This window comes from Drosophila melanogaster, chromosome 2L, assembly GCF_000001215.4.
Source record: "Drosophila melanogaster chromosome 2L".
NCBI classification, from domain to species: domain Eukaryota; kingdom Metazoa; phylum Arthropoda; class Insecta; order Diptera; family Drosophilidae; genus Drosophila; species Drosophila melanogaster.
In genome coordinates, this window is record NT_033779.5 from 3,174,736 (window position 1) to 3,202,495 (window position 27,760).

Below are 27,760 nucleotides of genomic sequence, written 5' to 3' on the forward strand. Positions count from 1 at the left end.
TTATTTATTTAATTATTTTCCGGCATTTTTACAGCTGATCATTGAGTTTATTTAAATTAGTTTATGCAGCTGTCAAGTTTGATCCACATTTTAATACAATGACCCATATATTTATTTGATTATCTACCCGTCTTATTGATTTTATTAAATATTAGTTTATGCAGCTGATTATTTTTATTTACCGAAGTCCAAAATTATCGAATATTTTTGCACAGGTGTTATTGATGAAGGATGTTTTTTGTTTACCTTTCGGTTGGCCTTTAAAGTCGTGTTTACCTCGCAGCAGTTGCTTATCAATTTATTGATTTTCGTGGAACTTTTTGTAAAAATGTATTAAACACGAATTCTTACCTGTTTAAAAAAAATCGACAGAAATATATGTCAAATATTCATATACTTTATTACTTTACAGATAGTCCATGTACACACGAATTAATTGTGTTAAATAGTTTTTACAGCTGATTGGTTTATTGTTATCTACTTAACGCTAAATATCCAAGTGCTTTACCTAACTTTTATGTACAGTACTTGCTTAGGCTAACTTTAAATGCTTTCTTAGTCGCTATTATTAGTGAAGCCTACACATATCCCACTAGTTTAAATCGTACATTAGCTTCTCGGCATTATTGGGTTCCTCGCAGTCGAATGAGGCCATCATTAGTTCTGCAGAAAAAAACAAACAACTTGGTTATCAAAATACATGGTAGAAATGAGAAAAACAAGTGCTGCTTGTGGGCCGACTAAAAATCAGGAAAATAACAAAACAGTTACTCGAGCTGCTCCACTTGTCCACTTGATTGAAAACGACACTCAGGCGTAGCCAGGACTCAAGGACATGGCCCAACAAAAAAAAAAAAAAAAAAGAAATACATTCACGCAAACACAATCCAAATTGTCCGAAAAGATCTCAGTGATGCGTGCCAAAATGCTTGATGCTCCTCTTCCCAAAAATAACAAATGTAAATGGTTACTCGATTCTGAAGTCCTTTCACTTTGTTTACCATGATTGGTTTAGAAAGAGTTGTTACTGGCTAAAACGTGCCTTGCAAAGGATATTTATAGCAATAGAAGCCTGGAAAATTCCACTTGCAGGGCATTTAGAGCTTCGACTTTAAGGCTTCTCGATTCTTATTTATAGTGACCAGCACTTTCAACCAGCGCGTGCGAAATTCCAGGCCTTCAAAACTCTTGTTTACTTATTTTTGGACGACCCAACTTTTAGTCAGAAAAAATATTACAATTTAATGCGCGCAGCTATTTTATTTAAGCACGTGGGAAGCTGTTCGATAATCATTTTAATTTATGCTAGTTATATCATTTGCATACTTAAGTTGCGATAAATACTCACTTAAAGCCATGATAAATTTTGAAGTTTTCTCGAAAGCACGAACTATCCATGTATTTAGTATTTAATAACTTGTGCTACATTTCCGTGCAATTTCATACGACTATTTTAGAGGACTTGGCCCAACTAGAACAGCCCGAACTGAAACTCATTCGGGGATGGGTTAACTTCTGGTCAAGTGGCGACAAGTGTGGCATCTTTTTTTTTGGGTCGGACCACTTGCGTTTTAATAGAAGGGAATTTAATAAAGTTGTATGAAAAAAAAGGGGCGAATTTTCCACGCAGTTTTATGGGTGAACTAGAGTGGCGGAGCAGTAGGTGGTGGTGGTGTCCGATTCACACCAAGAGTCCCATTAAAATTTTACAATGTTTGGTAGCAGCCTCGTTTGGTCAGCGCTTTTGGCTAGCAGATGTGCGCTTGACTTGCCGCAAAATGTGGCATGTCCTGCCCCCTGGCCACTATCTTGCTGGCCAGAAATGCCCCACCGCCCCCAACTTGCCTTGGTTTGTGTGTTTATCGGATTTGTGTTCACATACTCCGTATGCTTGAGCACAGAAAATTACAAAACATCCGCATGGAGCGGAGTATGAGCCAGCAGCATGAAGAAATGTGGCCGTTGGTTATGGAACATGGCTAACACCATGGAGCCCTTTTTCCCATTTTTCTCATTCTTTTTTTTTTTGTGTGCCAGGATTGAGGACCTCGGACTGAGCACTTTCTTTCCACGCTCTTGTTTAGTTTTAATGGAGTCGTGTGTGGCGTGTAAATATTTTCCCCTTTCGCCTGAAGATTTGTGAGGCGGCTCGGTTCGGTTTGGTTGGGTTTCGGTTTGGTTCGGTTGCGTTAGGATCTGGTTACTTTAGATGGCGTAACATGGTGTTTTTCTCACCCACACAATGTCTAACGAGCGGTTAGCTGGGAAAAAATACCTTGGAAACTCGAAAAAATGCACTCGAGTGCAATAGTCACTTTGTTTCAGAATGCACTTAGGGAGAGAATCGCATAGCTATTGTGCTTTCTGTTTATCATTTTGGGAGTCCATTAACTTTGGAAGCGATTAAAAATTATGCCCACTTTTGGTTTGCTTTCAAGTCAGCTGACAAAAGACGTCATGTCACGCATTTGACGAACAATAATAGATTCGCCTTGAAGACAATAAAAAATGTGCATCTAGTCGTAGCCGGAGAAATATTTTCAGACTCAGCCAGGCATCAATTACTTTGCTCCGGCTTGAAGAACAAACAATGGCCACAGACAGCCGTAACTACTGTAAAATTGTTTTGACTCTGGCCGAGATGAGGGCTTCAAGAATGACAGCCTGGACAGGTGATAGATAACGAGGACAGTCTACGGTCATTTTTCCACACCCCAGCTGGAGGTCCTGCGAAATTCAGCTTCCACTGCCAAGCGAGTGAGGCAGTAAGGAAAATGAAATCTGCCCACAACTGAATGCCAATAACGTGCTGCTGTCAGTGGGCTTAGGATCCCATGGGATGTGACTTTCCGGTGTGCGAAAAAGGGGGGCAGTTACTACTGACTGCAGTTCCGACTTATCTGTATGTATTTATCTGGAATGTCTGAAATGTCGGCCGACCTGTCAGGTTTTTCTGCCGACAGTGACTAAAACAATATAAATCTGCGCATTTTTCACTGCTCAATGGGGAAAACAGAGTAGGTTGCATTCATTCTATAAAACAACAGTGTTTTTTTAAATGTTTGCATTTGGAAAAAAAATCCCAGTAAATTTACTAGCACTAAACTGTGTGCCCAAACACATCTTAAAGTTGCAACCAAAGCGTTTAAAGTGATATTCTAACCAAATACAGTCTCCTTAAAAATCCATCATGGTCACAGCACTTAATTCCCAAGTCGTCGCACTTTGAAATCCCATTTGGCCAAATCACATATGGCCTAACTTAGCATAAGAGCCATTTGTACCTGGCTTGCAATTTGCTATGCAATTTATAGTTTAATTTCTTGGCCAAACAATGTACTGAATAGACCGAACAATGACGATAATAATGATGATGATGAAAATTAGTGAATGACTTTGCGCTGCCATTGAAGCAGGGATGATTTGGCCAAGGATTCCGGCCTAATTCCTTGGATTGGATTCCAATCATTGGTTCGGCCCTAATTACCATATCCAGAGTCTAATGAGCACAATTGAAATAACGCTTGGACGGACGGTCAACTCGATGGCCCATTGCAATATGCTGTGGAAATCTTAATTCTGTGGTGTTTGGCCAGAATTTCGGGGTGCTTGTGGGAAATTCCTAGGACTTGTTGACCTGATTATGTGGTATTTGGCCTGCTCTCGAATGAAGTTGGCTTTGTTGCTGGCAATTAACGATTAATGCAGCACGAGTGTAAATTCTGTGGTCCTGACTTTTGATACCCACTGTGTGTGCGGGTGTGTGTGCGATTATTATTTTAGCAGCCACTGGAAAATGCAAACATTTTCGCAAGAAAATTGTATTCCTGGCCACTTTCTTCGCACATCCAAATACAATTCCTATACATTGTGCTTTCGCATTTGTGAGATGCTTCCCGTAGTTCAACTATTCCTTTTTTTGCCTTCTCCTTGCAAACGTGCTGCCTTGAATAGGCACATCTAGACTCACATTTTGCTGGCCAGGATCAGGAGGACAGGGAAGGAGCACAGCCAAAGGACCTGCCACACATTCGAGCGAATGACGTTTTTTTCGGTGCCACGTTTGTCCTTTTGACTTCTTCCTCCTTTTGCCAGTCATATCACATGCTGGAGTGCTTGGCTCACATAACAATGCTCATGACTTCAAAAAAAAAAAGCAGAGAGTGGTGTGTGCAGCTAGATTTGCAAGGCAAAATAAATAAAATGAAATAAAATAAAAATAAAAATGAAAATAAGGCCAGAGAAATGCAGAGCGAATGGGGGGAAAACAATTAAATGCGTTTTTGATCCTTTGATGCGATTTAAAAGCTTTTTCCTTTTCGTTTGCCTTGCATTTCGAGAACAATATTTAAAATGTTATCTTATTTGAAATCAGGTTCTCATCTAAATAGATATTATAGAACAGGTGAAATCTCTTTTATTTTCTGCCTTTGCATAGCTGTCAAATTTATACACCAGCGGGAGATAAATCCGAGTTGTTTCTTTTCAGATTTCCCTGATTGCACTTTTCAGGGCCGACCAACCGATGCATTCCACCAACATTTCAGTCGACTTAAATCCGACATACTTTTCCCCCGAGGTCTTAACAGAGTGTACCAGCCAACAGACAATTACCTCCACATTAAGGGGTTGTTATTAAAAAATTCCCGACATGGCCAACATATTTTGCAGTGGGTGAAGTGAGTGCAGGACGGAGGGTGGAGGGCCATAGTGTATATAATTCGCTGGGCTGCACTGCTGCTGTTTGCTTTTTAATGTCAGGTAAAAAGTTTCAAGAATGCGCCTCTAAAGATTAAGAGCATAAAAACCGAGAATAAGCACTTGTTTAGTAGCAGGGAGGGAATGAAAACACGAATGGCTTAAATCAACTAAAATGCAGTACAAGTGGTCTAACGGGGCCAAAGGATAATAAAACGAAGGGATAAAAAAGGATACCAGAGACAAGGAGCGATTATAAAGACGGCAAAGAGAGTTGATTAAAGTCATGTAATTCCGACGAAAGTTTATTAAAGTTTTTTTTTCGTCCCTTCGAGGTTGACCATTGCAAAAAGAAGCTCCAGAACATACACAATATACTCGTATGGCGTATATTTTAGCAGCCAGCAGGTGGCGCTTTGGTGGTCACTCCTCCGTTTTCGCTGCTTTTAAACCCAATTATGTCACTGTCTTTTTTCGTGTGTGTGTGTGTGTGTGGAACTGATAAATAAGTCTGCGGGGTACCACTCCCCGTTTCATTAGCGGAAACTTTAAAATGACGCAGAGGAACCATTTCATTTCGGTCAGTACAATTTAGGAACTGCGAATGCCTTTAGCTCTGAGTCGCCGAGTGATGTAAGAAAGACCAACATTTATTTATGCAGTTTTCGAAAGTGCATCAAAGTTGGAAATAACTTTTGGACTCCTACAGTTCTTTTTTCTCATGGGACTTGGTTAGCATTTGCGTTGCTGACGTCGGCTTAAAGTTTAGCCAAACTTTTCAACTTGGTGGACAGTTTTTTCGTTTGAGTTCTTAGAAAGGAAACTGATTTAGAAGATGTTCGCTTGACTTGGCTAAACAAGCAACTCCAAAAGAATGGCACCAAGCCGAGTTACCCAAGCCGAGCAAGAAAAAAGCACTGGAGAGGTGGAGAGCCATTTGGACAGCCTGGAAAACAAGTTTGACATCGATGCAGCATCGAAAGCAAATATAACCACAATAACAAGTCCAACTTTCAACCGGAACTTGGCTAAGTCCTAATGCCGTAAACAAAACGAATGCAAATGGCTTTTAATCCGTTTTTTTTTTCCAAGAAACTCCAACTGCTACATAAATTCTCTTGAAGAGACTTCTTAAGAAAGATTATAGTAAAATAGTCTACGCCTCAAGATATTTATTTTTTTGAACCAGACTGCTAAAAAGGATTGGTGGAAATGTGTTTAGAAATCATAGGCTTAATTCATTCAAGTCTACTTAAGACTACTTAAATAAATTCAAAGGTCCCTTGACCTGATTAGGAGAAATGGAAAAAAAAAAAAAAATAATGCGCCCTTGTAATAAGCAAAGAAAAGCGTTCCCCCAACATTTTCCACCTCGAAAAGTTCACTGCATACGTGTAAATAGAGTTTTCTTGGTTAGCTGAGCCCTCGCTTTGTGTTTTCCCAGCAAATCTCATTTACCTCCCCGTTATGCACGACATGAATCGTTTTCCCCGATAAAGTTTTCCAGCTCGAGGCTCAGGCTGTTGATTTTCCAAACAAAAAAAATGAAAAAAAAAAAAAAACGCTCGCTCCACCATAAGTTTTCATTCTCCGGCATTTTTTCTCATTTTTACTTCTTAACTTCCGCTTCTGTCAAGATGCGTTTTGCCGCAACACCCAAAGACAACTTCACTCCACGCCTTTGTTGGTATTTGTGCTGTTTTCGCCAGTGGCAAAAGCCTTTAAAAGTTGCCTTCTACTGCCTGGGTTTATAATGAGTTCGTGGATCCTACGCGTGTATATGTGTTTGCTTTAGCATCTGAGATGCCCCAAACTTTCAAAATGTAGCTAGGTATCTGAGAGATGTTGTCTCATCGGAATAAATAAAAAGAAAGCGTCAATTTATTTCAAATATTTTTACAAATTCCATTAAACCACGTAGAAAATCATGTATATTTATAATCCGAACGTTTCAAGGATTTCAGTTAAGTTAATTGTTTATGTTATCAAATATTTTTAATTAATAATACAAATTTCTCAGAACTGCATGGACATGTAAAAAGCTTATTTATCATCTCTGTCGCTTTTCATTTCTGCACTTTCTTGCTGCTGTTTGATGTCTTTGCCCGCTTTCATGCAACATGCCCCCGAACCCGCTGCACCCACATAGTTTTTCAGGTTTTTGTCATGTGCACATTCCGTGAAAAATATATCAACTTGCCGGGCATTGCCGACAGCTCCAAGAAGGATTTACAGTCAAAAAAACAAAATAAAAAGGAGAACGCTTGGGAAAACTTTTTACGCTCTTGGAAAACACGTGGTGCACCTTGTTGCAAGGTTGTTTTGTTGCCTCTCAGTGGGCGCTGTTTTATATCTTTGTTGCGCTGTCTCCGGCTTGAGGACATGGCAAGTTTCCCCAGTTCCTAGTTTATATTTACGGAGCTGGTAAGAACTTTTTTATCTTCAAGATGCAGGATGTGCGGATTAATTGCCCCTTTAGAGCCTGAGCATCTCCAGAAATTTAATTAGAAAAGAATAAAAGCAAAGTGATTTTACAAAAAATTTTGTTTATTGTAGCACGTTTTACTTTTAAGGCTTGCAATTAAATGTGCAAATGTTGCAATAGGCTAAACGCTCACAAAGGAAATAGTCGAGACTATCAGATACCCATTACTCAAATGATAGGTTGTATACCTTTCAACGTATACAGTATACCCGCTTACTATGCGGGTTTAAATTCAGTCACGTTGTTTACCATGCATATTTTTTGCATGAGGGAAACGCCATTTAATTTATCATAAATAACAAACAATATTTTCCACCAAATCCCGTTCTAATCGCGTTCTCCTAGTTTGCCAGCATCAGTAGTAAAAACAAAGCGCAGAGGCAACAGCCCGGAAATGAATTGTTATTAAAACATGGGTTCACAGGGTGGGGGAGGGGGGCGGGGTCAACTATGGAAACTGCTGGCAAACGAGGGAATGGAACTAGTCCCTCGCCAAGTTTTATCCAAGTTCATAAACATTTGGTGGTCGTAAAGTGTCTGTCCGCGGTTTTATTGCGGTTATTAATTTGAATTAATTAGCGGCAAATCTGCTTCAAACTGAGTTTAGAGCCAAAGGGATGGAAAGAAAATAGTTATGGAGTGTGATATTAAATAAGCTGCTCTGCCAACATAGAGGGACGTTAATACTATAAACTTGCAAGCAATTTAGAGCACGCGGAATAACCAGATTTGGCTTACCACAAAAATTGCGGTTCTAGCCCTATATGTTTATAGTCTGGCTTTCATATTTCCCTTGTTTGTGTTTTAATTATCGTTTAGTAAAACGACTCTCAAATTGTCCTGTGCCAGCAGTCGCGAATTTATTTAATTTTTCCCACAGGCTTTTCAAACAATTTAACTTGTGTTGTATATGTATGTATGCAGTTCAGGGGAAGTCCCTCTTCTGGTCCTCTTAAAGTCGCAGTCTGTTGGCCACGTTGCTCTAAAAGTTTACACAAACTGAAGGAAAATAAACAATGGAAAGACGATTGCAGCTGACTTATAAAGCCGAAATGGGCAATACACTTTCGTTCGGACTTTTATATCACCCTCTAAACAATTTATTCAACTGAAAGATCGATAGGTTCAGTCTTCAACAACATTTAAACACATTTAAAATTCTAAGTTATTTAATTAACTATATTCTCTCTTCCAAGTAGATCTTGAACTATTTTTTTGCTCTATTTGAAAAGCACCTTTTCTTGAAGGGTACAAAGACTCCTTCAGTCACCAAATGCCGGTGAAAAATGTGCAAAAATGCGATAAAATACGTGGAGAGTGCAAACGAATAAAAAACAAGTGGAAAACAAGTCGAGGGTATGGTGAAAAGTGTTGACCCCCCGGCGAATATTACTTACCCGCCTCGCCAAGTTTCGTTGTTTGCTGCATGTGGCGGCAGAAGTGCTCGTACTCGCCGCTAGATGGCGCCTGGGCCGCCTTCATCGCCTGCATGTGTTTGGTGAATGCACCAACAATGGCGGCCATTCGATCGAAGGCAGCCATATTGATGTGGCCATTTGCTAAGCTGGAAGAACGGAAAAAGGGTGGAAAAGCGGATAACATAAGTGCGAGTTGTGGGAAAAGTATGTTTTGCTGGCTGATAAAAAGCCATGGCTGGTGTTTGCCATGCAAAATGGAAAATGCAAAAGGCAATGCAAAAAGCGCAGCAAAAGGGCTTAAAAGGGCGGAGTTACAGTGAAAAGTGCTGCTGCTATTTATCACCATCTGTATTCTATCAAAGACCTCAAATATTTAAGCATACTAAATTTGAATCGAAGCGGTATTTTTTTCGATTTCCAGTGGATTCCTCGCAATTAATGCAAAAGCGAATCGCTTAATTAGCGCTCTTAGAACTCGATTCACGCTTACACGCTACATTTCATGGCGAAACTGAATGCGACATTGAAATTGTCTGAATCAATGCGGATTTATTTCGCCTATTTCTGTGGCAACTACTGCGTTTCGATTATATTTCACGGAATAAATTGCAACGCCGGAATGTCGAGTATATTCGCAGTGGCCAGCCTAATGAGGTCAATTGTGACCACCAGTGGTCGGTGGTGCATACTTTATTGTTTATTTGAGCTCCGTATCGCTTGGTCCAAAGGGGAGCAATGCATATGGGAGGATTGGGGCCCATTAAGGGAAGGATATGGTTCAGATTTGCCATTGGATGGGAAAATAGTGGCAGCCGCAAATAATCAGAAGGCATCTGCCATTGGGCAATGGGAAAAGTATTAATTATTGAAATATATTCATTTCAATTACATGTATTATTTTCGGGTAGTAATTCAAATGATTTGACTTTTTTTGTGCTGCCAAAGGATTTATGTTATTGACCTTTTTTTTTTTTTGATTTTAACCACATCCCAATTATGGGATAAGAACAGCAATTAATGGTCAAAAACTTCAATCCCGTTTTATTGTTAAGAACATTAAACACTACTCATGAACAAAGGCTTTAAAAACAAAATCTCTTTTAATTATTTTCTGATTGTTCGGTCACTTGTTGAAGTCAATTCAATATAAATGCTTTAGAAATGCGAAAAAATACGCATTTCCAGCGATTTTACTCTTCAACGCTCGGCATAAAAACAAATAAATTCAACGGCTAAAGAGCTTTATATTTATGTTATTTTTTATGAACATCCATTAAATTGATTTTCCGCCCTGTCGTTTGGCACATAATCATTTATTTTACCACTCTGTGGTTAATTAATTTAAAGCGTAAATAAATACAAACGTGAATGTAAATACGATTGGGCGCTAAGTGAAACGAAAGTCCGCTGGAAATGCGATAGTTGGCCATGGCGGATGGGCCATATATGTATATTAATCATACGACCCCTTGGCCGCGGTCACATAACATATATTTGCCCTGGATTTGGCCATCAATCAGGGCAGGCAAATTGAACTTACCGCTGCAAACAGTTCTCACGCTCGCCCAACGCCAGTTTAACAATATCCGCAAACACTGGAATAACAACCCAATCATTTGGCTTGCCCGAACTTGCTAATGGTGTGGTTGCAGCCGTCGTCGAAGTTCTTGCGGCTGCCGCAGTTGCAGCATCCACGTTGCTGCCGCTTGCCACAGGAACTGGAGCGGATTCCATTGTTGCAGCTGGTGGGTGGACAGTGAGAAAAAAGGTATATAAATCAGTGTCAATTACTAAAAGTCAACTTATGATTATCCTTTAACTATACTATATTGTGATATGATATCATGATAAGGAATGTCATAAGCAGTATAAATAAAATATAATTCTATAGCTGATCTTAAGTATTTCTCCCAGTGTACCGCATTGCATTCGTACCGGAAATGCCTGCTATGCCAGCCACTCGGCCACTTGTCGATGGCTTCTCATCCGAGTCGGAAGATGTTGTGATGGCGATGGCGACGGCTCCTTGCGTTGGAGCTGCTCCTTGGGCCGCCGGCTCCTTGGGCGCCTGCTTATCAGTCTTGAGACCCTCCTGCTGCTCATTTAGGGAGATGGCCTGCTTCTGCCATAAATGTCCATGGCCCTCGGCGTGGCGCTGCATGCAGTCCAATTGTTGACACGTCACTTGCAATTTGCTCCACTGTAATCAAATCGAAATCCATAAATGAGCATCGTTTGTAGTGGCAATCTTGATACGCTCGCCCGATTTCCGCCCACTTGGGTGGAGAAGATTGCTGTTTTTTTTTTTTTTTTTTGGTTTTTGTTTCGCTTTTTTGGGGCTGTAAAAGTTTATGGTTTTTTTTGTTCTGTCGGTCTGTGCGAGTTTTATGCTTGTAATTTTCCCCGCAAAGCTTTAGATCGAATTTTATGGGCTACATTTGGCCTTCGCGTGATAACATATTAATTAGGATTTCCCGAGGCATCAGGGAAATGCTTTTTCGGGATTTCACACGCATTAAACTGGAAAAAAGGGACGGCATCTTAATCTGGATCTCAGCGAATTTATTGTGCTTTTACATTAGAAAACATTCGTTTTGTTGTAAAAACGGAATCCGAAAGTTGGCTGCTCGTTAAGAAACCCATTTATAATAACATTTTTTACACCTCTCACCATGGCGAATAATTTAAAGTTTTCAGTTTTCCGACCACATTTATTACCATCATCCAATGCGAACACATAAACATTTCAACAGCAGCTATAGAAATATATTTGTATACATATATCTCTCGAAAATACAATGCACGCCCACTTTTTGCTGCTCGAATTTTGCATAGTTCTGTAAATTTATGCAATTCCCTTTCATTTATTATTTGGCAAGAGGATTCCTTTTTTCATTTCTCGCTGCATACTTTTCAGCACCCATTGTCCACAGAATTTATAGAGGAAAAAGTGCAGCAGCGCTAGGAATTAAATATTGCAGAGAAAAGGTGCACAAAGTGTTTGGAGTATGTATGTATTATGAAAAGTAATTATATCTCAATAAGTGCACTGAATATATACGCTCATTAAACTAACTAACAGACGGCTTCTGGACAAGTTAATTTGGTTTAAAATATAAGTTTTCTTTCTGACTGGAATATTTCAGTGCTGTTTGCCTTCTAAATACCTGCACATTTGTACTGAGAGCAAAGAACACACACAACATAGCAGTGGGGAAAAGAAGAGTCATTCATAATGTATAAAGCAGAAGCCGAAGGCATTTAAATCACCAAAAAGTAACATTAAGTTACTTTTAACTTGATTTTTTCATTATGAGTGGGTGAAAAGAAGGCCAAGCCTAGTGTTAAATTGTGGTGGCAACAAAGGAGGGCTGAAATGCGGAATCCATTAACTAATTAAAAAGTTTTTTAATGAAAACTAGCTTCATTTGCTGCTGAATGCACGGCAACACGCTGCGGTCTATTGAAGGAGTGGGCGGAAGGACACAGGACACGGCAAACAGAACGCAGGACGAAGGATGAAGGATGAAGGACGAAGGTGTGGGCAATGTGCCAAATAAGTGAGTAAATATATAAACTTGTTGAAATTGGGCCAACTGCAGCGAAAATGTGGTTGCTTGGGCGTGGTCATTTCTCTTTCAGTTCGCCCCCGCAATTCATTTCTTTTTTTTGGCAGCCGGAGAAAAATCTTTTTATCGCTGGAGAAAACTTCTGTTGTTGTGACAAAGTGGCGCAAAAATATTATTTAAATATTTTCCTTGGTAAGAACCAACGGCAATAACAGAAAGTCGTATTTCTCAAGAGTATCTACAAATTTAAATACTGTAATTTACAGGCCAAACAACTAGCATTTTTCTAAGCTTCTCCATTACTTCTTTCAATATTTGACTTTAATTCTAGGAACTCGGCCTAAATCTCTTAAGCTACTTTTCTCCAAAATGCATTAGGCTGCATAAATATCTGCTGACACGAACAAATATCTTAGGCACTAGGCGTCCAGCTTCGAGGCAAAAGGATTTGCTTCGAGTTCACAAACAGAAAAGTGCAAGAAAAAGGATATGATGGTTGGGGAGAAACAAGGAGGTAGTAACATCTTCGACTTGCTCTATGGTCCTTCCTTGGAAAGTAACATTAATATCACATTTCTAGTTTCATGTACATTTCCTTGGCCGAACCAATGGCCATTCTCTGTTCTCAAAAGTGAATATCTCAAATTACTACCTTACTGCGAATAGCTTAGCAGCTTTGAAGATCTTAATTTAATAAAAAATAGTGTATTTGTGCCATCGACCAAATAGACTGCAGCGCTTTTAGCTCAATCCATGAATGAAAATGGCCCCAAGGCGCTGCTTTCTAACTTTTAACAGCGTACAATTACAGTGCATATACGAGTGTAAGGATCCAGTCGCACTCTCACATGGCAAAGGGCACAATTTTATTATCCTTGCTCGTTTCCTTGACTGTACCGACTAACTTTAGCTAAGCTTAAGTTTCAGATCCCCGAGTTTATGGAAATTTGCTCCTCGAATGTTGGCTGTACGTCATGCGAAAATGTCAGGCAGGAATTGATGTCGGGGGCCAAATGATTTTCCATTTGGTTTACGCATCACATTATGCAAAGAACGCCGTTGTGTTGTTTCAGTCCAATTAAAGTTTCACTGCGCACTTTGCCATGGGAAATTATGAACCAGGAACCCATTTCGCCGCCTTGCCACGTAATTTGCCTATAAAACTGCTGTCTATTTAATTTCGAGTGCTTATTTCTGAAATTTATGAAGCAGCACGTACTACGTGATATTCGCTATAGTTAAATTCGGAATTGGAGAAAATAAAGTTTAACTTTCTTCTGCGAAAGTTAAAGAATGTCTGTGATTTTGTAACATTAAAAATTTTAGTATCGTTAAATGAACGTTTTGTTTGTGCTATCAATTTATTTTTAAATTTCTATTTAAATTGATTTAAAAACTAGTCATTTCCGTCATCAGGATAATTCGATCGAACCAAATTGTATCAATTCCTTTTGAATGTTATCCCCAGCGGCTGGTTAATTACAGAAAACAAATTATATCCCGCAGCAATAAATTGTTCATCAAATTAGTTTTTGTTTGCGATAAATAAAACCAATATAAATTAGACATTATCTCTCGCTGATACATGATTGCATATATATCAGCCCTATTTTTTCGGTCGTCGCCATTAATTACAGGATTGCACAAATTAAATAGATATTATTTGGCAAACTCACCGTAATTTTAAGCCGCGCTATGGCCGGCGATTCCAGGGACTCCAAAATGGCCGTGGCACTATTGTAGTTGCCCACCAGGAGGCAATACTGGGCCACTCCGCTCCAGAGTTCTACGGTTCGACTGCGTCCCTCGATGCCGACGCTCTGGAAAAGCGGTGGCAAAAACAATGATGTTGCAGCGGGCACGGGCAAAATGAAAGATTTATTTGATTACGGAAGTTAGTTAGACGTTAAGGGGCAGGGGCCAGCAGCAAGGACAAGGGCAGGGAGGGAAAAGGACATTGGACATGCCGGGACCCACGTGACTTGGGCAAAGTTTTAACGAGTCGCTTACACGGCCAACTGGCAAACTGTCAATGAGACAGTTACGAACGGCATAAATTATAAGCCATCTTACCAGTCGTTCTGTTTGCATACAGACCTCGAGCAGCAGCGGTCACAAGAATAGGAACGATATTAAAATATCTAGCCCATAAATGAGCTACTGTTCAATGTCAACTAGAAGTAAGCGATGAGTTCAGATAGAAGATATCCCTATTTGTAAGACACACACTTATAGATAGCTTAAGTGATTCCTATTCTTGCGACCGCGGCTGTAGGGAGCAGCACTTGGATGGACGTGCTCTCCCAGCATATTCAACATGCATGGGAATTTTAATTCAATCCACTGGGTCTAAGGACTCATGCGCTCCGTTTAACTTCAGCACCGGAGTTGGTTGGAGTACGGAGTGCGGAGCAGTGTTCGTGCTGACCCCCAAATGGTTATGAGCTCGTCCACTCACCTGCAGGATCTCGTTGCAGACAAACAGACGCAGACGTGCCGACCAATCCAGATAGGTTTCCAGGTTGCACGTCTTCTTTGGATCCTGGGCTCCTGGCGGAGCGCCCGACGTGGATGGTTGGTCCCACTTCTTCTGCATTAAAAAATGGAAAATGGCACAGGATTCAGAATGGTTGTTGAAATGAGGTGCGCAGTGGAATGGCGAGGGGCATTGTTAATGAAGCGGCTTGTCGTCATTTTAATTGCATGTCCTTGTAGGTCCTGGCGCTTGTGCGAGTGTGTGTGTGCGTGAGAGTGCGATTGTTTATGTGCGAGAGTGCTCGGTGTAATTTATGCAAAACTGCAGATTCTTCTTGTGTTGACTTATGCAGAGGAAAACATTGGCCATCAGAAGAGTATTTAACTTGAGAATATAATTTAATTCAGATGAGGGGTGTTCATTTAGGCGAAAATATGGCCAGCTTCCCATATATTTTTTTTACAAATGCAAATGGTGTGCATATTTATAATTTTAATTGCATAATTAGTAGAGAAATGTATCATTTAAAAGACATATTTTGTCCTTCCTTAAGCAAGTTTTTAAAGAACTTCTACTTGATTTTCTCTTGGTGCTCACCTGCTTATCGAGGAGGATCATGCTGCTGCACTGGAGGAACTCCTCGCCACCAATGTGCTTGGCCAGTTTCTTTTCCACCCGACAAACGATTTGTGCGTACTGCGTGGCCGTTGGACAGTTGAGTGGAGTTTCTGGTCCAGACTGCGGGGAAAATCGCCACAGAAAGACATAATGGAAAAAGAAGGGAGAACAGGACAATTGCCGGAGATTAGGCAGATTGCTTTCAGGCCGGTCAGTGCTGTCAACTTGGATAGCTTGCCTGGGAAACCAAGCTATTTTCAATAGGGTTATATTATAGCCTACAGAAATTAAGTCTGAGATGGTTTTAAGCATAATACAGTTTTAAAAGGAAGTATGTGCACCTAAAAACTTTCAGATATTTTTCTGGAACATGCTTTTCACTGATGACAGCACTGGCCAAACATCCACTCACCTTGTCGTTGGTCTGGCAGGCTCGTAGGTCCGCCTCATGTCTCTCTAAATCAGTCAATCGTTTTAGTAAGGCACTCAGTGTTTGGGAGACAGCGGCTTCCAAATGCGAATTGGAACATCTGTGTGGCGGGAATCGTGTAGAAGACTTGAGTTGATGATTGGGTGCCATTTGGAAAGCAGTTTCTCCTCACCTGGCAACGATATGTTTGACATGGCTCATCATCCGCTCATCCCGATAGTCGTAGGGGAACTTCATCGTCCACTCGGCCAGCAGGGACACCAGGGACTCCAAGCATTCGCTTTCAGGTACCGAGTCCAGCAGTCTGCCCAGCAATTCGTGGGGTCGCAGGAACAAGCGGCAGGATAATAAAAACGAGAATACAAATTCCTGCAAGTTGCAAATAAGCAGAAAGAAAACAAGGTTAAAAGGAAAATCAAGAGATGTAGGCCACAATATAAGAGTAGAGTGCTGCTCAGGTTCATCACTCACTACCTAGGATCCAATAATGTATTCGAATATGTGTTGTTTTGTTATAACTTTATAACCACCATGCACATTTTCGTTTTCTGATACATTATACATGTGTGTTTTGTTTATTTTCACTTAGAATTGCCTCAACTAGAAGATGCCCCCAATTAGTGGTGTTTTTGTTGTGTTTGTTCAGCTCTCAGAAGTTTTCCCTGACCAAAGGCCACATTCCACATTCAGCCCTATCAAATTAGCGCTAATCTCTGGATTTGTTTGCAACGAATTAATTATTTTTGCACTTGCTGCCTGTGTCCTCTGAATGGTCGTGCTTACACACAAGAATGTCCTTGTTCCCTGGCTTTTGGTCCTTGTTTCGTTAGCCCCTTGGGCCTGGGGTCCTTGATCCTGGCAAAAGGACTCGCCGGCTTGTCGGTTGCCCTCTGGTTTGTGGTTTTTGGCTCGTGCCAACAAACGCAAGTTGGCCAGCGTTCAAGTCTTTAAGTGTCTGCGACTAAGTAAGAACTGATTTGTATTCCATTTGGCGTGTACAATACGGCGGGGAAAGGAGCAAAACGCCCGAATAAGCTACCCAGTTCGAGAAATTGAATATTTAACTTTTCGTATATATTTAATGAAAATAATTCATGTTATTCACCAGTTGAAATATGGATAGCAAAATTGCATTTGCCGTTCACTTTATTTGTATGATGAAATGCGAAAGCACATTTGAAATGAAAAGCTTAATATATATTAATTGCATACGATGGAATTTATGAAATATGCATTGGGTACATTGATTCACTTCTAGCATTTACGCCGATAAATATTTTAAAATATATTATTACGTATTTCGCTGCGCTTAATTAAGCAGCTAAAGAGCTTTATGAAATACCTGTTCGGATATGTAGACCCACCTTATCTAAGTCCACAACATCCTTGGGCAGCAGAGTTTCGATGAGAGAGTCCAGTGGTCCGGAAACTATTCTACCATTTATGTACATAATACCGCCGGAGCCCAAAACCGAGCTCTGTGAAAAGAGAAACAAACAACAATGTCATATGGCACATACATATGACGGCAGTCAAATATGAGTTTAATGAAAAATGTTTGCTGCTCAACAGTGGAAACTGAAATAAAACCAATTTACTTAGCTAATTAAATGCTGGCGCGATAATTTTGAATTTTTGAATTGGTAAATGGGGACAAACAGTGGCTCTTAGTTACCGCACAGCTTACCTCAAAATTAATATCACATTGGCTGCGTTTGTGCGGATTTTTGGGCACATCGTACTGGACCAAATCCTCGTTTTTCGGCCCAACCGATATTGTGGTGCCAAGCTGCAAGTCAGACAAACAAAGCCAAAATCAATGAAATATTTCGAGTTATTCAAAATATTGACTCATTCCCATTCCCATTTTGGCAGATATTTGTGCCACAGAAGCCACAAGGACAAACATATTTATAATGGCATTTCAATGTTTTCTACAGCTTTCTGAGGAAAATCTCTGATGCTTTTGGACTTAAAAATATTGTTGCATACTCATAGACAGCTTATAATGCGTTTTCAGGAAGTTTCACTCACCTCTAATTGCTGAAACCCCATTTCTAGATCGTAGGCACTCAACTGCTCGGCGCTGTGTCGTCTCCTGTAGCGAATATTGCCACCCAGGAGTGCTGTCTCCGCCGTCAGATGACCCGGATCCAGGGAGAATATGCCGCCCTGGGCTACCTGTAATCCGGCTCCACCGCCTGCTCCGGCTTCCCTCGAATCCGCTCCCGATTCGCCCAACTCCAGGCCGCATTCATCCGCAGATTCGCTGTCCGTGCTGCTGCTGTTACTGCTAATACGGCACCGTCGTCGGTGGTGGCGCCGGTGGTGCTGGTGGTGGCCATGATGGCATTTGTCCCGGTCGCGCTGACCCCGCGACTTCTGCAGCACGGTCTGCTTGCAACGCGTTCCGCAGGCGATGGCTGATATCTTGCTGGCATAAAAGTACATCGCCATGTGTCACGTTCGTTTCGCCGCTCGTGACGCGGTCATGTGTGTGGGGCTGTGTGTGTTCCTTTTCGGGAGGGGGGGAGCTCTGGTGGGCGGTGGGTGGTCGGACCTGCGGCTTAACTGCCCTGACTTTTTAATGCATGGGCACGTGGCGGGCAGGTGGCAAGTTGGCCGTTTCCATGGCCGGGCAGATCCAATCAAACGTCAATTACGATAGGGATTAGAAGTTGCCTGCACAAAGAGAAATTGGTGATTTTAGAAAGTTATTAATATTACAAAATATATGGTTCTGTTTGGAGTGCAGGTTCCACTTTTAACAATTGTTAAATACTTGATTCGAAAATAGTATTGCTTATAAGCTAATTTTTCCAAGTGCACAGGTTTCACTGAGCAAAGGACTTCCGCGCATCGATCAAATCTCTCGGGCCGCATAAGCTTCAATTTCATTTAGTTCCCACATTGGTTTTCCAATTTCTACTACCTCTATATAGGCGTGGTTTCGTTTAGCACCACCCACCCCAGTGGAGGGGGCAAATCGAATATCAAAACTGCGAAAAAGTGCGACGTTTTATGGCTCAATGGGTCGCGCGGCGTCAACAAGTCAACGTTGCGGTCAATCGCAGCACATTACTCATACGCCGCGTGGCCGGGGCAGGAATGAAGCTTAAATCACTGCGTGTCGGCCATTTCGCGTGTGTGCGATTGTGTGCGTTAGGTTATGGTCAGGGTTATTATCCCTTTGGGGCCACTTGCGACTCATCAGCCCATAGACATGTGCGGATCATCAATAAGGGCGTAGAGGAGTTGGGTCGAAGGGTCAATGGCAGTCATTAAATCACTGCAGATGCGTTGGGGGCCAGAGCGCAAAAAATCACGACTGATGTATGGATTGGTTCAAGGTTATCAATGAGCAAACATTTTCCGGAAAATTGGTAAGAATTAGGTTAACTAAACAGAACGGAATTTATCTATTTGTGCTTTGATTATAGGAAACTTCATGTAGGGAAATAACTTAAATGGCTTCTGTGACACGTACGCCATAATAATAACTCAAAATGACTCAGGAATAAGTATAAGACGTAAATGCATTTTAAAATGGGCATAAAGAGCGAATAATATCAACAGGCTGTGCTCGAGAAACTCATTCCCCAATTCCACACCACGTTCGCGGTGTTTTTCAGGCATTCGGAAATGGAAAACCGGCAACGGCGGAAGTTGGCTTTAATGAAGATTAACCACGCACAAAGGATAACGATGCCGCTGATGAAAGCGTATATGGATGAAATCTACATGTCCCATTAAATATGCAGGCACACGATTCGGAAGACGCCGGGTGAGTTGGCTAAAAGGAATTCCACACACAGGAAGTGGTCCTTGGCACCTGACCAACGCAATATGGAAATGGGCAAGGAAACTCAATTTCTATTACGTTAATGCTCACTCGGCTATTGTGGGCGTCTTTTGTCAGCGCGAAAATCTTTAGAAAATCAATGTCAATGCCAGTCAGTGCCAGATGGGGAATGGAATGCTCCTTTGATCCACTCCTGATTCATTCACCCTGACATTCTCAGCCACAAATTGCCAATTAAGCCAACACTCTACTCTCGATGAATATATATATGAATGTACATGCAACTTTTATTTTTGTTCTGTCTGATTTGTTCATTACACAAGCCATGCATAATAAATGATTTTTGCGTACAATCTGCATTTCAATTTTGACAACAAAAAGAGATTACTGGCTTTGCCATTCAAATAAAATTTATCCTTGGCGAGTCAGTAAATAAATCGAGTGTAATACAATATTGAATGAGTCAATTTTGCAGCTTAGCAAATGGAACCATTTTTTTATGTGTGTGTCAAATTGGATCAAAGGATAATTCCATTCCAAGAGAATATTTTGTAGTTTTCTAAGCAAACAGATGTTGCAGTTGTATGTTGAACTATGGCAAACAGACAGCTTCTGTATTTTGATGTATTCTAATGTAAAAATGAAAATCGTAAAAGCTGCATAATCCAGTAAACAGTTGTAAAGTGACCATTGTAAAGGAAATGCGAGCTGACTGTGAACAAAGAAATGCTCATAAATGTGGGTATGCTTCAATACGTAAGGATGTGTGCCCCTATATGCATACAGCTGTGCACAAAATACTAGTAACAGGAATATTTTAAACGTGCAAGAAAAAAAATAGGTTTCATATAAATAAACTGTTATGTGGCGTAGTTTTAAATGAAATGACTTAAGCAATAACTCAAACATAAAAATGATATTTTTCCAATTTAATGCAATTTCCCTGCCATAGAGCACTATTTTCCGTGGCGCATTTGTAGATGTTTACATTTCGGGGCAGCAGAATATTACCATGCTCGAGTGAGCGCAACAAGGGCGGAACACACAGAGAACTTATGATATATATTCGGGCCAAACTTGTGCACACTTAACTACAAGTTGTGCCGGACGGAGACGCCCATCGCCAAGGATATAGACAAAGAGGGAGCATTTTCTGGCATTTTTTTTTTTGTTGGGCCGTACAGAAGCTTATTATAATTCCAATCATGTCGGCAGACTGCAGGCTGGAATCTATGCAAAAGGTTGGCAAATGAAATATTTTCAATTTTAATATTGACAACGTTGGATTTTTTTCTCTCTTGCGGGGCCGAGTAACCCGGCAACAATACAATCGATGGAGGGAATGGTTGGGGGAATAAGGACAAAATATCAATATGGCTGAGACATTTTATTTCGTTTCAATGCCCATTACCAAACGCCCTTGTCTACGCTTTCTTCGCTCAAAAGGCCAAAAATAAAACAGAATTTATTCGTAAGAAAAAATCAATCAATTATACGAAGCAGAATAAACTTGTTTCGAGAAGGTCGCATATTGATTGCAAATCACTAAGGTCCTACGGAATGAATATTAAGTGATGTGAGGTTTCGCAGGCACCACAATTGATGGCATAGAAAGGGAAATGAATGGCAAAATGTACCACTTTTCATAATTACACAAGAGATAAATGTATATTGATTAGTGTTCTAAAGGCATTAAATTGGCATCTGCACAGCGTATGCAAAGTAAGGCAAATTGGGCAATTTACACTGCACACAACATATCCTTTTGGCCAGGCGTCATTATCACAGATTCAAGAATAATTCGTCTTTCGTTTACTCTGTGGCAGGACCGCAAAGATTCTTGTTGGTTGCCCTGCTTGCTCTCGACCGCAGGACAAGCTTAATTATTAATAATATAATTAGAGCAGAATGCAGCTGGTGATGGCAGGCAGGCTGGTGTTTTTGCTCAGAAATAAATTGGTTTGCGGCTCAAGTGGGCACTGCGGGCGAGCGAATGCCATTGTACGCAAGTTTGCCTGTTAAACATTATTGCGAATGTTGGCATCGTGAATATTTTGCATATTTTAACGCCAGTCTCAACTCAACTTTTGGCCACCAAAGAGTCACCAAACAAGTCACGGTTTTGGCCCTCATCCTGGTCGATGGCGTCGATTCGGAACCCCAAGGAGCAGCTGCTGCAAGTGTCCTCGAATCTATTAGCATAAAACTGATAAAAATAAAGTGATGTCGTTGTCGTTGTCGCCGTTGTCAACAAGCAGCACTGGCAGTGCAAACAGCGAGCGGCAAACAAACAACAACAATCAGCTAACAAGAAAGTGATAACAAATTTGCGTTGCTTTTGGCTAAGCACTTTTAGCCAAGAAGAAACCGCAGACTGGTGTAAAATCCAGGAGCGGGAATCTTCAATGCTTTTGCATTTTTAGAACTTCATCTTGGTCAAGTTATTTTCGCTTTGAATTAAGTTTCCTTTGTTTGAAATATTAAGTTTAGGATGTTATTATCATTTTATATTCCGAATTTTTGTTTTGAATTTAAATCGAGTTTTCTTTTTTAAATTATGCCAGCTTTTTTTTTAGATTTCTATGTTTTGCCTGATTATATAATTAAGTCATGGTAAATCGTTTTATATAACTATTTTGCTCCGCAATTTAAATGGTTTATTTACATTTCCCCATTTTCCATTAACGTTCTATTTGAATGTTTTGCTATTTTGTTTACTCTCACTTCTCTTGTTTTTTGTAGTTTGCTCTCAATTTTTTAATTTTGCCCGGGATTTAAAATCAATTATGCTTTGCTTTATTTCTAGTTGTTGTTGTTATTTATTGCTTTTTGCATAGACCCAGCGAATTGGAAAAAACCATTGATTTGCCATATTTATCACTTTATTGCATTTGCCCAGCAATGGGAATTTTCGATTAAATGCTTTGGTATCCATTTATCTATTTACTTACAACTTTTGATTTGTAATGATAGTTTTTTGTTACGGAATATATGCGATTTTGATAGGCTTACATAATTGCTGTATAAAATTGATTTTGCCACTCTTTTTTACTCAACAGCTGTAAGAAAATAGCTTAAGTAAATAAAAGTTATTAATTATCACTTTTAAAAAAGGGAATCCCATAACAGTAGAATTTGATATATTAACTTTTTATTTACAAAACAATTTTTGTGCTTATTTATGCTACTAAACTTATATATTTCAAAAAATTAAAAAAAATGGTCCTATGTTATTTAAAAATTAACTATATTTAACACTTGACGCTCACAACATTTTTTAAGGCCAAGTAGTAAAAATAACAATTTTTCTATTGAATTAGTTCTCAGCCGAGCACTTTATAATTCATTTAGTAGAAGTTTCTCCACAAAAGTAATTTGGATCTCAAAGTGCTTGAATATGAAGGAACTTTTCAGCTATTTTCCTTGCTGTTCAGAAGAATTTTCTTTTGTTCCTCGAAGGGCATTCAGTATTTACATTAGATTTAATTAGCATTTTTCACGCTTTTGTCTGCGGACAGAAACGTGTGCTAATAAAAGCTGCCTTCAAATTACATTGACATTGTCTCTGGGCTTGTAAACTTGGCGCCATTTGTAAGGTTTTAACGAAGGCAAAGTTAAAAAAGCGCTTTTCACTTGATTTTTCCTTCCCTTCGTTTTCCAACTCGACTCACAACTTTTCCGCCTGTCTGCCGATTTTCACTAGGAACAGCTTAAATGTGAGAAAAGCCTCAAAGCGAAAAAAAAAAACTGAAATAAAAAAACGACAAGAAAACTGTCAACGCCATGGCTTTGTGTGTCATAAAAGTGGCGCAGGAGGAAAACCGAAATTAAATTACTTCGACTTTCGATGGCGGAGCATAAAAAATGCATTTGGGTCAGCGCCCTAAATTCTGGCGATGTCCAAAATTAATGCAATGCCAGCGACAAGAAAGCCAATTTAATGACTTTTGAATTGTTTTATCAGGCAATTTATTGCAATCACCGCATCCACCAGGCAACCGCAATAAACCTAATCCATGCAAATTATTCTCGCTCTCATTTTTTTTTTTGATTTTTTATCTGCTCTTCACATTTTTATGGCAGCTGACGAAAAAAAGTCAGGGAAATCGGCTCAAAGTCTAAAAGTATTTTGGCATCATCATCAATCTTTTTCGCCGAAATGTTGGCAACTGCACTGCCAAGACAATTGACAAATTGACGATAGGGTTTTCCGATGGCATTTTCCTTGGGTTCTGCTTATGCAAATGCAGCTGAGAGTTGGTGGAAATTTTTGCGACGAGCCGAATTATAGCTGATACGAATTGGATGGACTTGGATCGATTCGATATAAATGGGATACCTTCGATATTTCTTCCATATCAACAGGAATTCTTCCACTCTGCTGATGTATTGGCAATACCATAAAGGAGGCAGGGACATTTCTGAGCTCTCGCAGTGGGGAAACTTAATTACAGGATGTATCTGCTCGGATGCGTGCCAGATATTCCATCAATTAATGATTCTCCATTACGCGATTGCAGTTGAAGCCAAGGATTTTCCCGCCAGCCAGAGCTTCGTGGGTGGCATTAATCGAGAATGCATTATTGTTAAACAGGCATAAGTAAATGGCAGTCGCTGTCCGAGTCCGGAAATGAGCAGTTTAAGCCAACTGCAATGGCGCACGCAGAGGCGGGTTAATAAAGGCCTCCAACCGGCCCGAAAACGGTGAACAAACTGTTGGCCAAATGGCCACCGCATACATATGTATATTGACGCGCGCATATATTGGCATATCGGAGGCAATGAGGCACCCGGACATTATCGACATTAACCGGCAATGTAACAGTAACAGTAACGGTTACGGGAACACATAAATTATGCATGATTTTTGCGAAGCGACGCATTGCTGCGTTTGCCAATTTTTGCTTCTTTTTGCTCCTTTTTATCGCATGAATTTTAAGCGAGTGAAATGCCTCGCCATTTATGCGTGCGTGTGTGTGTGTGTGATTGGGAGAGGCTGAAATTACAAGTTAATCGAACGTTGCATACTTACTGGGGCAGCCAGTCGGCTGGAACCATATGCGATATTGCTTATTGATGCCCCCCGAAGCACAGTTTCAGTTTCAGCAATTTAAATTCATATTTATTGATTTTTTGGCTAAGAAATCGCTGCTCCAATTGCTTCCTCTGAATTACAAGAGCGCTGAATCCAATGGATGGGTGTGGTATTGTCCGATCAACTATCTATCCATTAGAAAAATGGAGGGAGGGATTTGGTAACTAAGTATTCAAGGGTTAACAATTTAATCAGATCTCGCTCTGTGAGCTATTCGCACATTACTTTTTTTTTACTATTTCAAATATTTGTTGATATTTCTCTTATCACTTGATTATTTAACTATTATTTGTTGGTTTCTTTTAAATGCCCAAATCTGTGGCCGCACTGATAAATCCGATCTCAGAACCGCACACTTACAGAATCCACGACGAACTGAAGTGGAGTGCCAACTTCGAAGGCATGTTAAGCGAGGTTCGACTGTTTTTGGCTCAACGTAACAGTGTCCTGAAACTGTTCGAAGGGAAATTTTATGGGAGCGCTGAACAGGACCTGTGTCATCGAACATGTTGCAAGTGGCTAGAAGAATTGGGGAACGCGGCTTCTGTGGAACTAACACAACTTCCACGTTTTTTAAATAAAGCGAACAGTAATACATACAATTAAATTATTTAAAATACTTTTTTTTCAATTTAAGATTTTGTGTTTTCTGTGCTTGGTAAACATGCTGCATACTTTTAGAATAAAATATCTCAAGGTTGGATATTTTAATAACCAAAGGGTTTCTTTAAATCCAAAAAAGGTTGGGTATTCAAGCCCCTGAAAGTGTTGGTGGCTTTATCAAATAATGCCTTTAGATTGTGACAACACATACTCGAGTGCCACATATTCTTGCAACTCAGCTTCCACACTGCCCCACATTATCCTGCGCAACAAATTGCTTGTCATGTTAACAGCACTCCACCATCGCATTGCTTTAATTAGCCGGGCTCATATGGCCAGCATAACACCTAAAAGAATTTAGAAGCGTGCCATGTAAATGGGAGCTCATCTACTTGATGGGTGGACGTGGGGCGGTGGCAAGGGAGTTTTATCTAGGACCCTGAAACATCCCATGGTAACTGATATCTGTGCTTACTCAGCTGCGTTGTCAAACGTCTGGCAGTGGTTTTTTCCTGCTATTTGTCTGTGGAAAATACTTACGATTGTGGGCGTGGATCGAGTCGAATGTGTGGATGCAGAAAAATCGTCTAGGCCAGTAGCAAAAGTTCACACAACAAATTAGCGAAATCAATTTGAAAATTTTATTGAGTCTTCTAACTTTGCCTTGGGGTCAGCAGCATTTAGGACTGGCACAAACACACCTCGGCTCGGCCCTTGGCCAGCAATTTTTGAGGTCACTGCGAGTTTGAGTTTTGATGCCGGGCTAACTTTGCGATGCAAAGGCGAAACTTTTAAGTAGTGGCTTAAATTTTATATTCCTACCAAAAATGTTCGCTCAGATCCCCACCCCTCACCCAATGCGACTTTTTGTCGGCCGCTTTGGCAAGTTTAAATGTTTGCTGGGAATTTTAATTCATTTATAAAATGTGCCGTGTGGATTAAGTGCAGTCGCATGGTCGACTCTTAAATTAATGAAATTCTGTGTGTTCTCAGTGTAAGATATCCGCAAGCTTTTTGTCTCTGCGCCAATTAGCAAAATGCTGGGAAACAGCTGAAAACCATATTCACGAGGACCAAATGTTGGGCGGGTTTTGATAAGGAAACCGTGTGTGAAAATTTCTCCTTGTGGCTGAGTTTACTATTTAGCACATGGTGTGCTTGCAAAGAGCAACAAGTTTAAAGCTTGACATTTTCTTATTTCAAAGTATGGTAGTTCGTTTAATGGAATCCTTTTGGAATCTAACAAAGTATCTCACCACTTTGTAGTGTCACTAACTCGTGTTTTTCAACCTGACGTTCCACAATCAACCGGATCGGTTACTTGAATTGGCAATCCATTGTCTAACCTAATGTTTGCTCTCTTGTGGCCAAGTTTTGGGAAAGTTTTTGTGCCTTTTATTTTTGGCCTGGCCAAATGTTAAATGTTTTCGTTCGTGAACTTTTTAAACGCTTTCTCGATACTTGGCCGTGTTCTGCGGCTGCTTCAGTTACCTCTGGCCAAATCGAAGTGCGCAACTTTACTAACTTCTTTTACTTTTATTCCTGCGGTCGCTTGGCAACATCTTGAATGGTATTTATGTTCCTTACACTTGTTATCCATGCGAAGACAAATCGATGAATGGAGCACATGTACAAAATATGCACTCTAAAGTTTTACAATCAAGTAATACAATACATTTTAAAATCGCCAAAAAGGGAGTTTATTTTACTGCGCACTTGTAAGCCATTTGGAAATATTAAGATATCTGTGGAAATTGCTTAAAAGTGAAATCTTACCCATTCTTTCGCTGAGTGGCGTGTTTTCGTGCAGGTCCATAATTTATTGAACTCGAACTCAGGAGGCAACATTAATTTATTTGCCAGCTGCAAGAGAGCTTTCTGTTTACCTCAGGGCCAGCAAAGTGCAGTTGCCGAAGGACTTGGACTTGCACTTGTGAGGGGCGGGGTTACTTGGCTATAAGCCTGCGGAATGACATGTCAGTTGGTTGGCTGAGATAGCGGGATTACCGACACATGCAAATTGAAGCTGCTGGACGGACTGAGTGGGAAGACTCCGTCTAATCCAATTTCGATTGCTTAATCCACCATGACTGACACTAAGAGCCAAGTTGAAAGATGGTCGAGTGGGTTGGTGGTTGGGTGTTGGGGTAGTTCGCTGGTTGGGCTTTCGGACTCCACATCTTTACGCACCACAGCACTTCAAATACTCAAGCTAGCTATTGAATTACGCACCCACACATGTCAACATATCATGTTACACTTCACTTTGTGTGTGCGCTAAGTAAGTTGTAGTTCGGCAGGCCAGGAGCGGAAACGGAAACGCTGCTTCTGCTACTTCTGCTGCTCCTGCTGCTCCTGCTGCTGCTCCGCACACATAAAATCACAATGTTGACCCTTTTATTTCGACTGGAAGTTTTATAACCAAAAGAATCGGGGCTAAAGGAAACACACACACACACACGCACAGCTCACCCGAAAATAAAGCAGCTCAAGCTGTGTGTTTGCTTAAGTTTTATGTGTGCACAGATTTTACGAGCGAGCTGGAACAGCATCACGTAGCTCAAGG

The 27,760-nt window shown here is 40.5% G+C and overlaps 1 protein-coding gene across 2 annotated transcripts; it reads right to left on the minus strand.

Moving 5' to 3' along the window:
* Nucleotides 1-376: 376 nt before the first annotated feature.
* Nucleotides 377-25,761, minus strand: CG34393 (uncharacterized protein). Of its 2 annotated transcripts, none has more exons than NM_134909.3 (13): nucleotides 24,529-24,966; nucleotides 17,729-18,376; nucleotides 17,382-17,483; nucleotides 17,059-17,172; nucleotides 15,867-16,063; nucleotides 15,677-15,794; nucleotides 15,244-15,384; nucleotides 14,629-14,760; nucleotides 13,847-13,990; nucleotides 10,537-10,801; nucleotides 10,142-10,343; nucleotides 8,581-8,747; nucleotides 377-663 (listed from the first exon to the last, which is right to left on the minus strand). In NM_134909.3, exons 2-13 carry the CDS (start codon nucleotides 18,149-18,151, stop codon nucleotides 593-595), a joined length of 2,076 nt encoding a protein of 691 aa, NP_608753.2. In that variant the 5' UTR covers nucleotides 18,152-18,376; nucleotides 24,529-24,966; the 3' UTR covers nucleotides 377-592. The 2 variants fall into 2 exon arrangements, with proteins under 2 accessions (NP_608753.2, NP_001285578.1); NM_001298649.1 differs by lacking the exon at nucleotides 24,529-24,966 and adding an exon at nucleotides 25,735-25,761 and having other exon boundaries at nucleotides 455-663.
* Nucleotides 25,762-27,760: the final 1,999 nt, after the last annotated feature.

What these genes read in the sequence shown, in the direction of transcription:
- CG34393 (NM_134909.3), bottom strand. Translation starts at nt 18,151, where the DNA reads ATGGCGATGTACTTTTATGCCAGCAAGATATCAGCCATCGCCTGCGGA. An exon ending in CCTGCCAGACCAACGACAAG is followed by an intron (nt 15,385 to 15,676) that starts GTGAGTGGATGT and finishes TTTTCCCCGCAG; the next exon opens with TCTGGACCAGAAACTCCACT. An exon ending in TAGCGCGGCTTAAAATTACG is followed by an intron (nt 10,802 to 13,846) that starts GTGAGTTTGCCA and finishes ATTTGATTACAG; the next exon opens with TGGAGCAAATTGCAAGTGAC.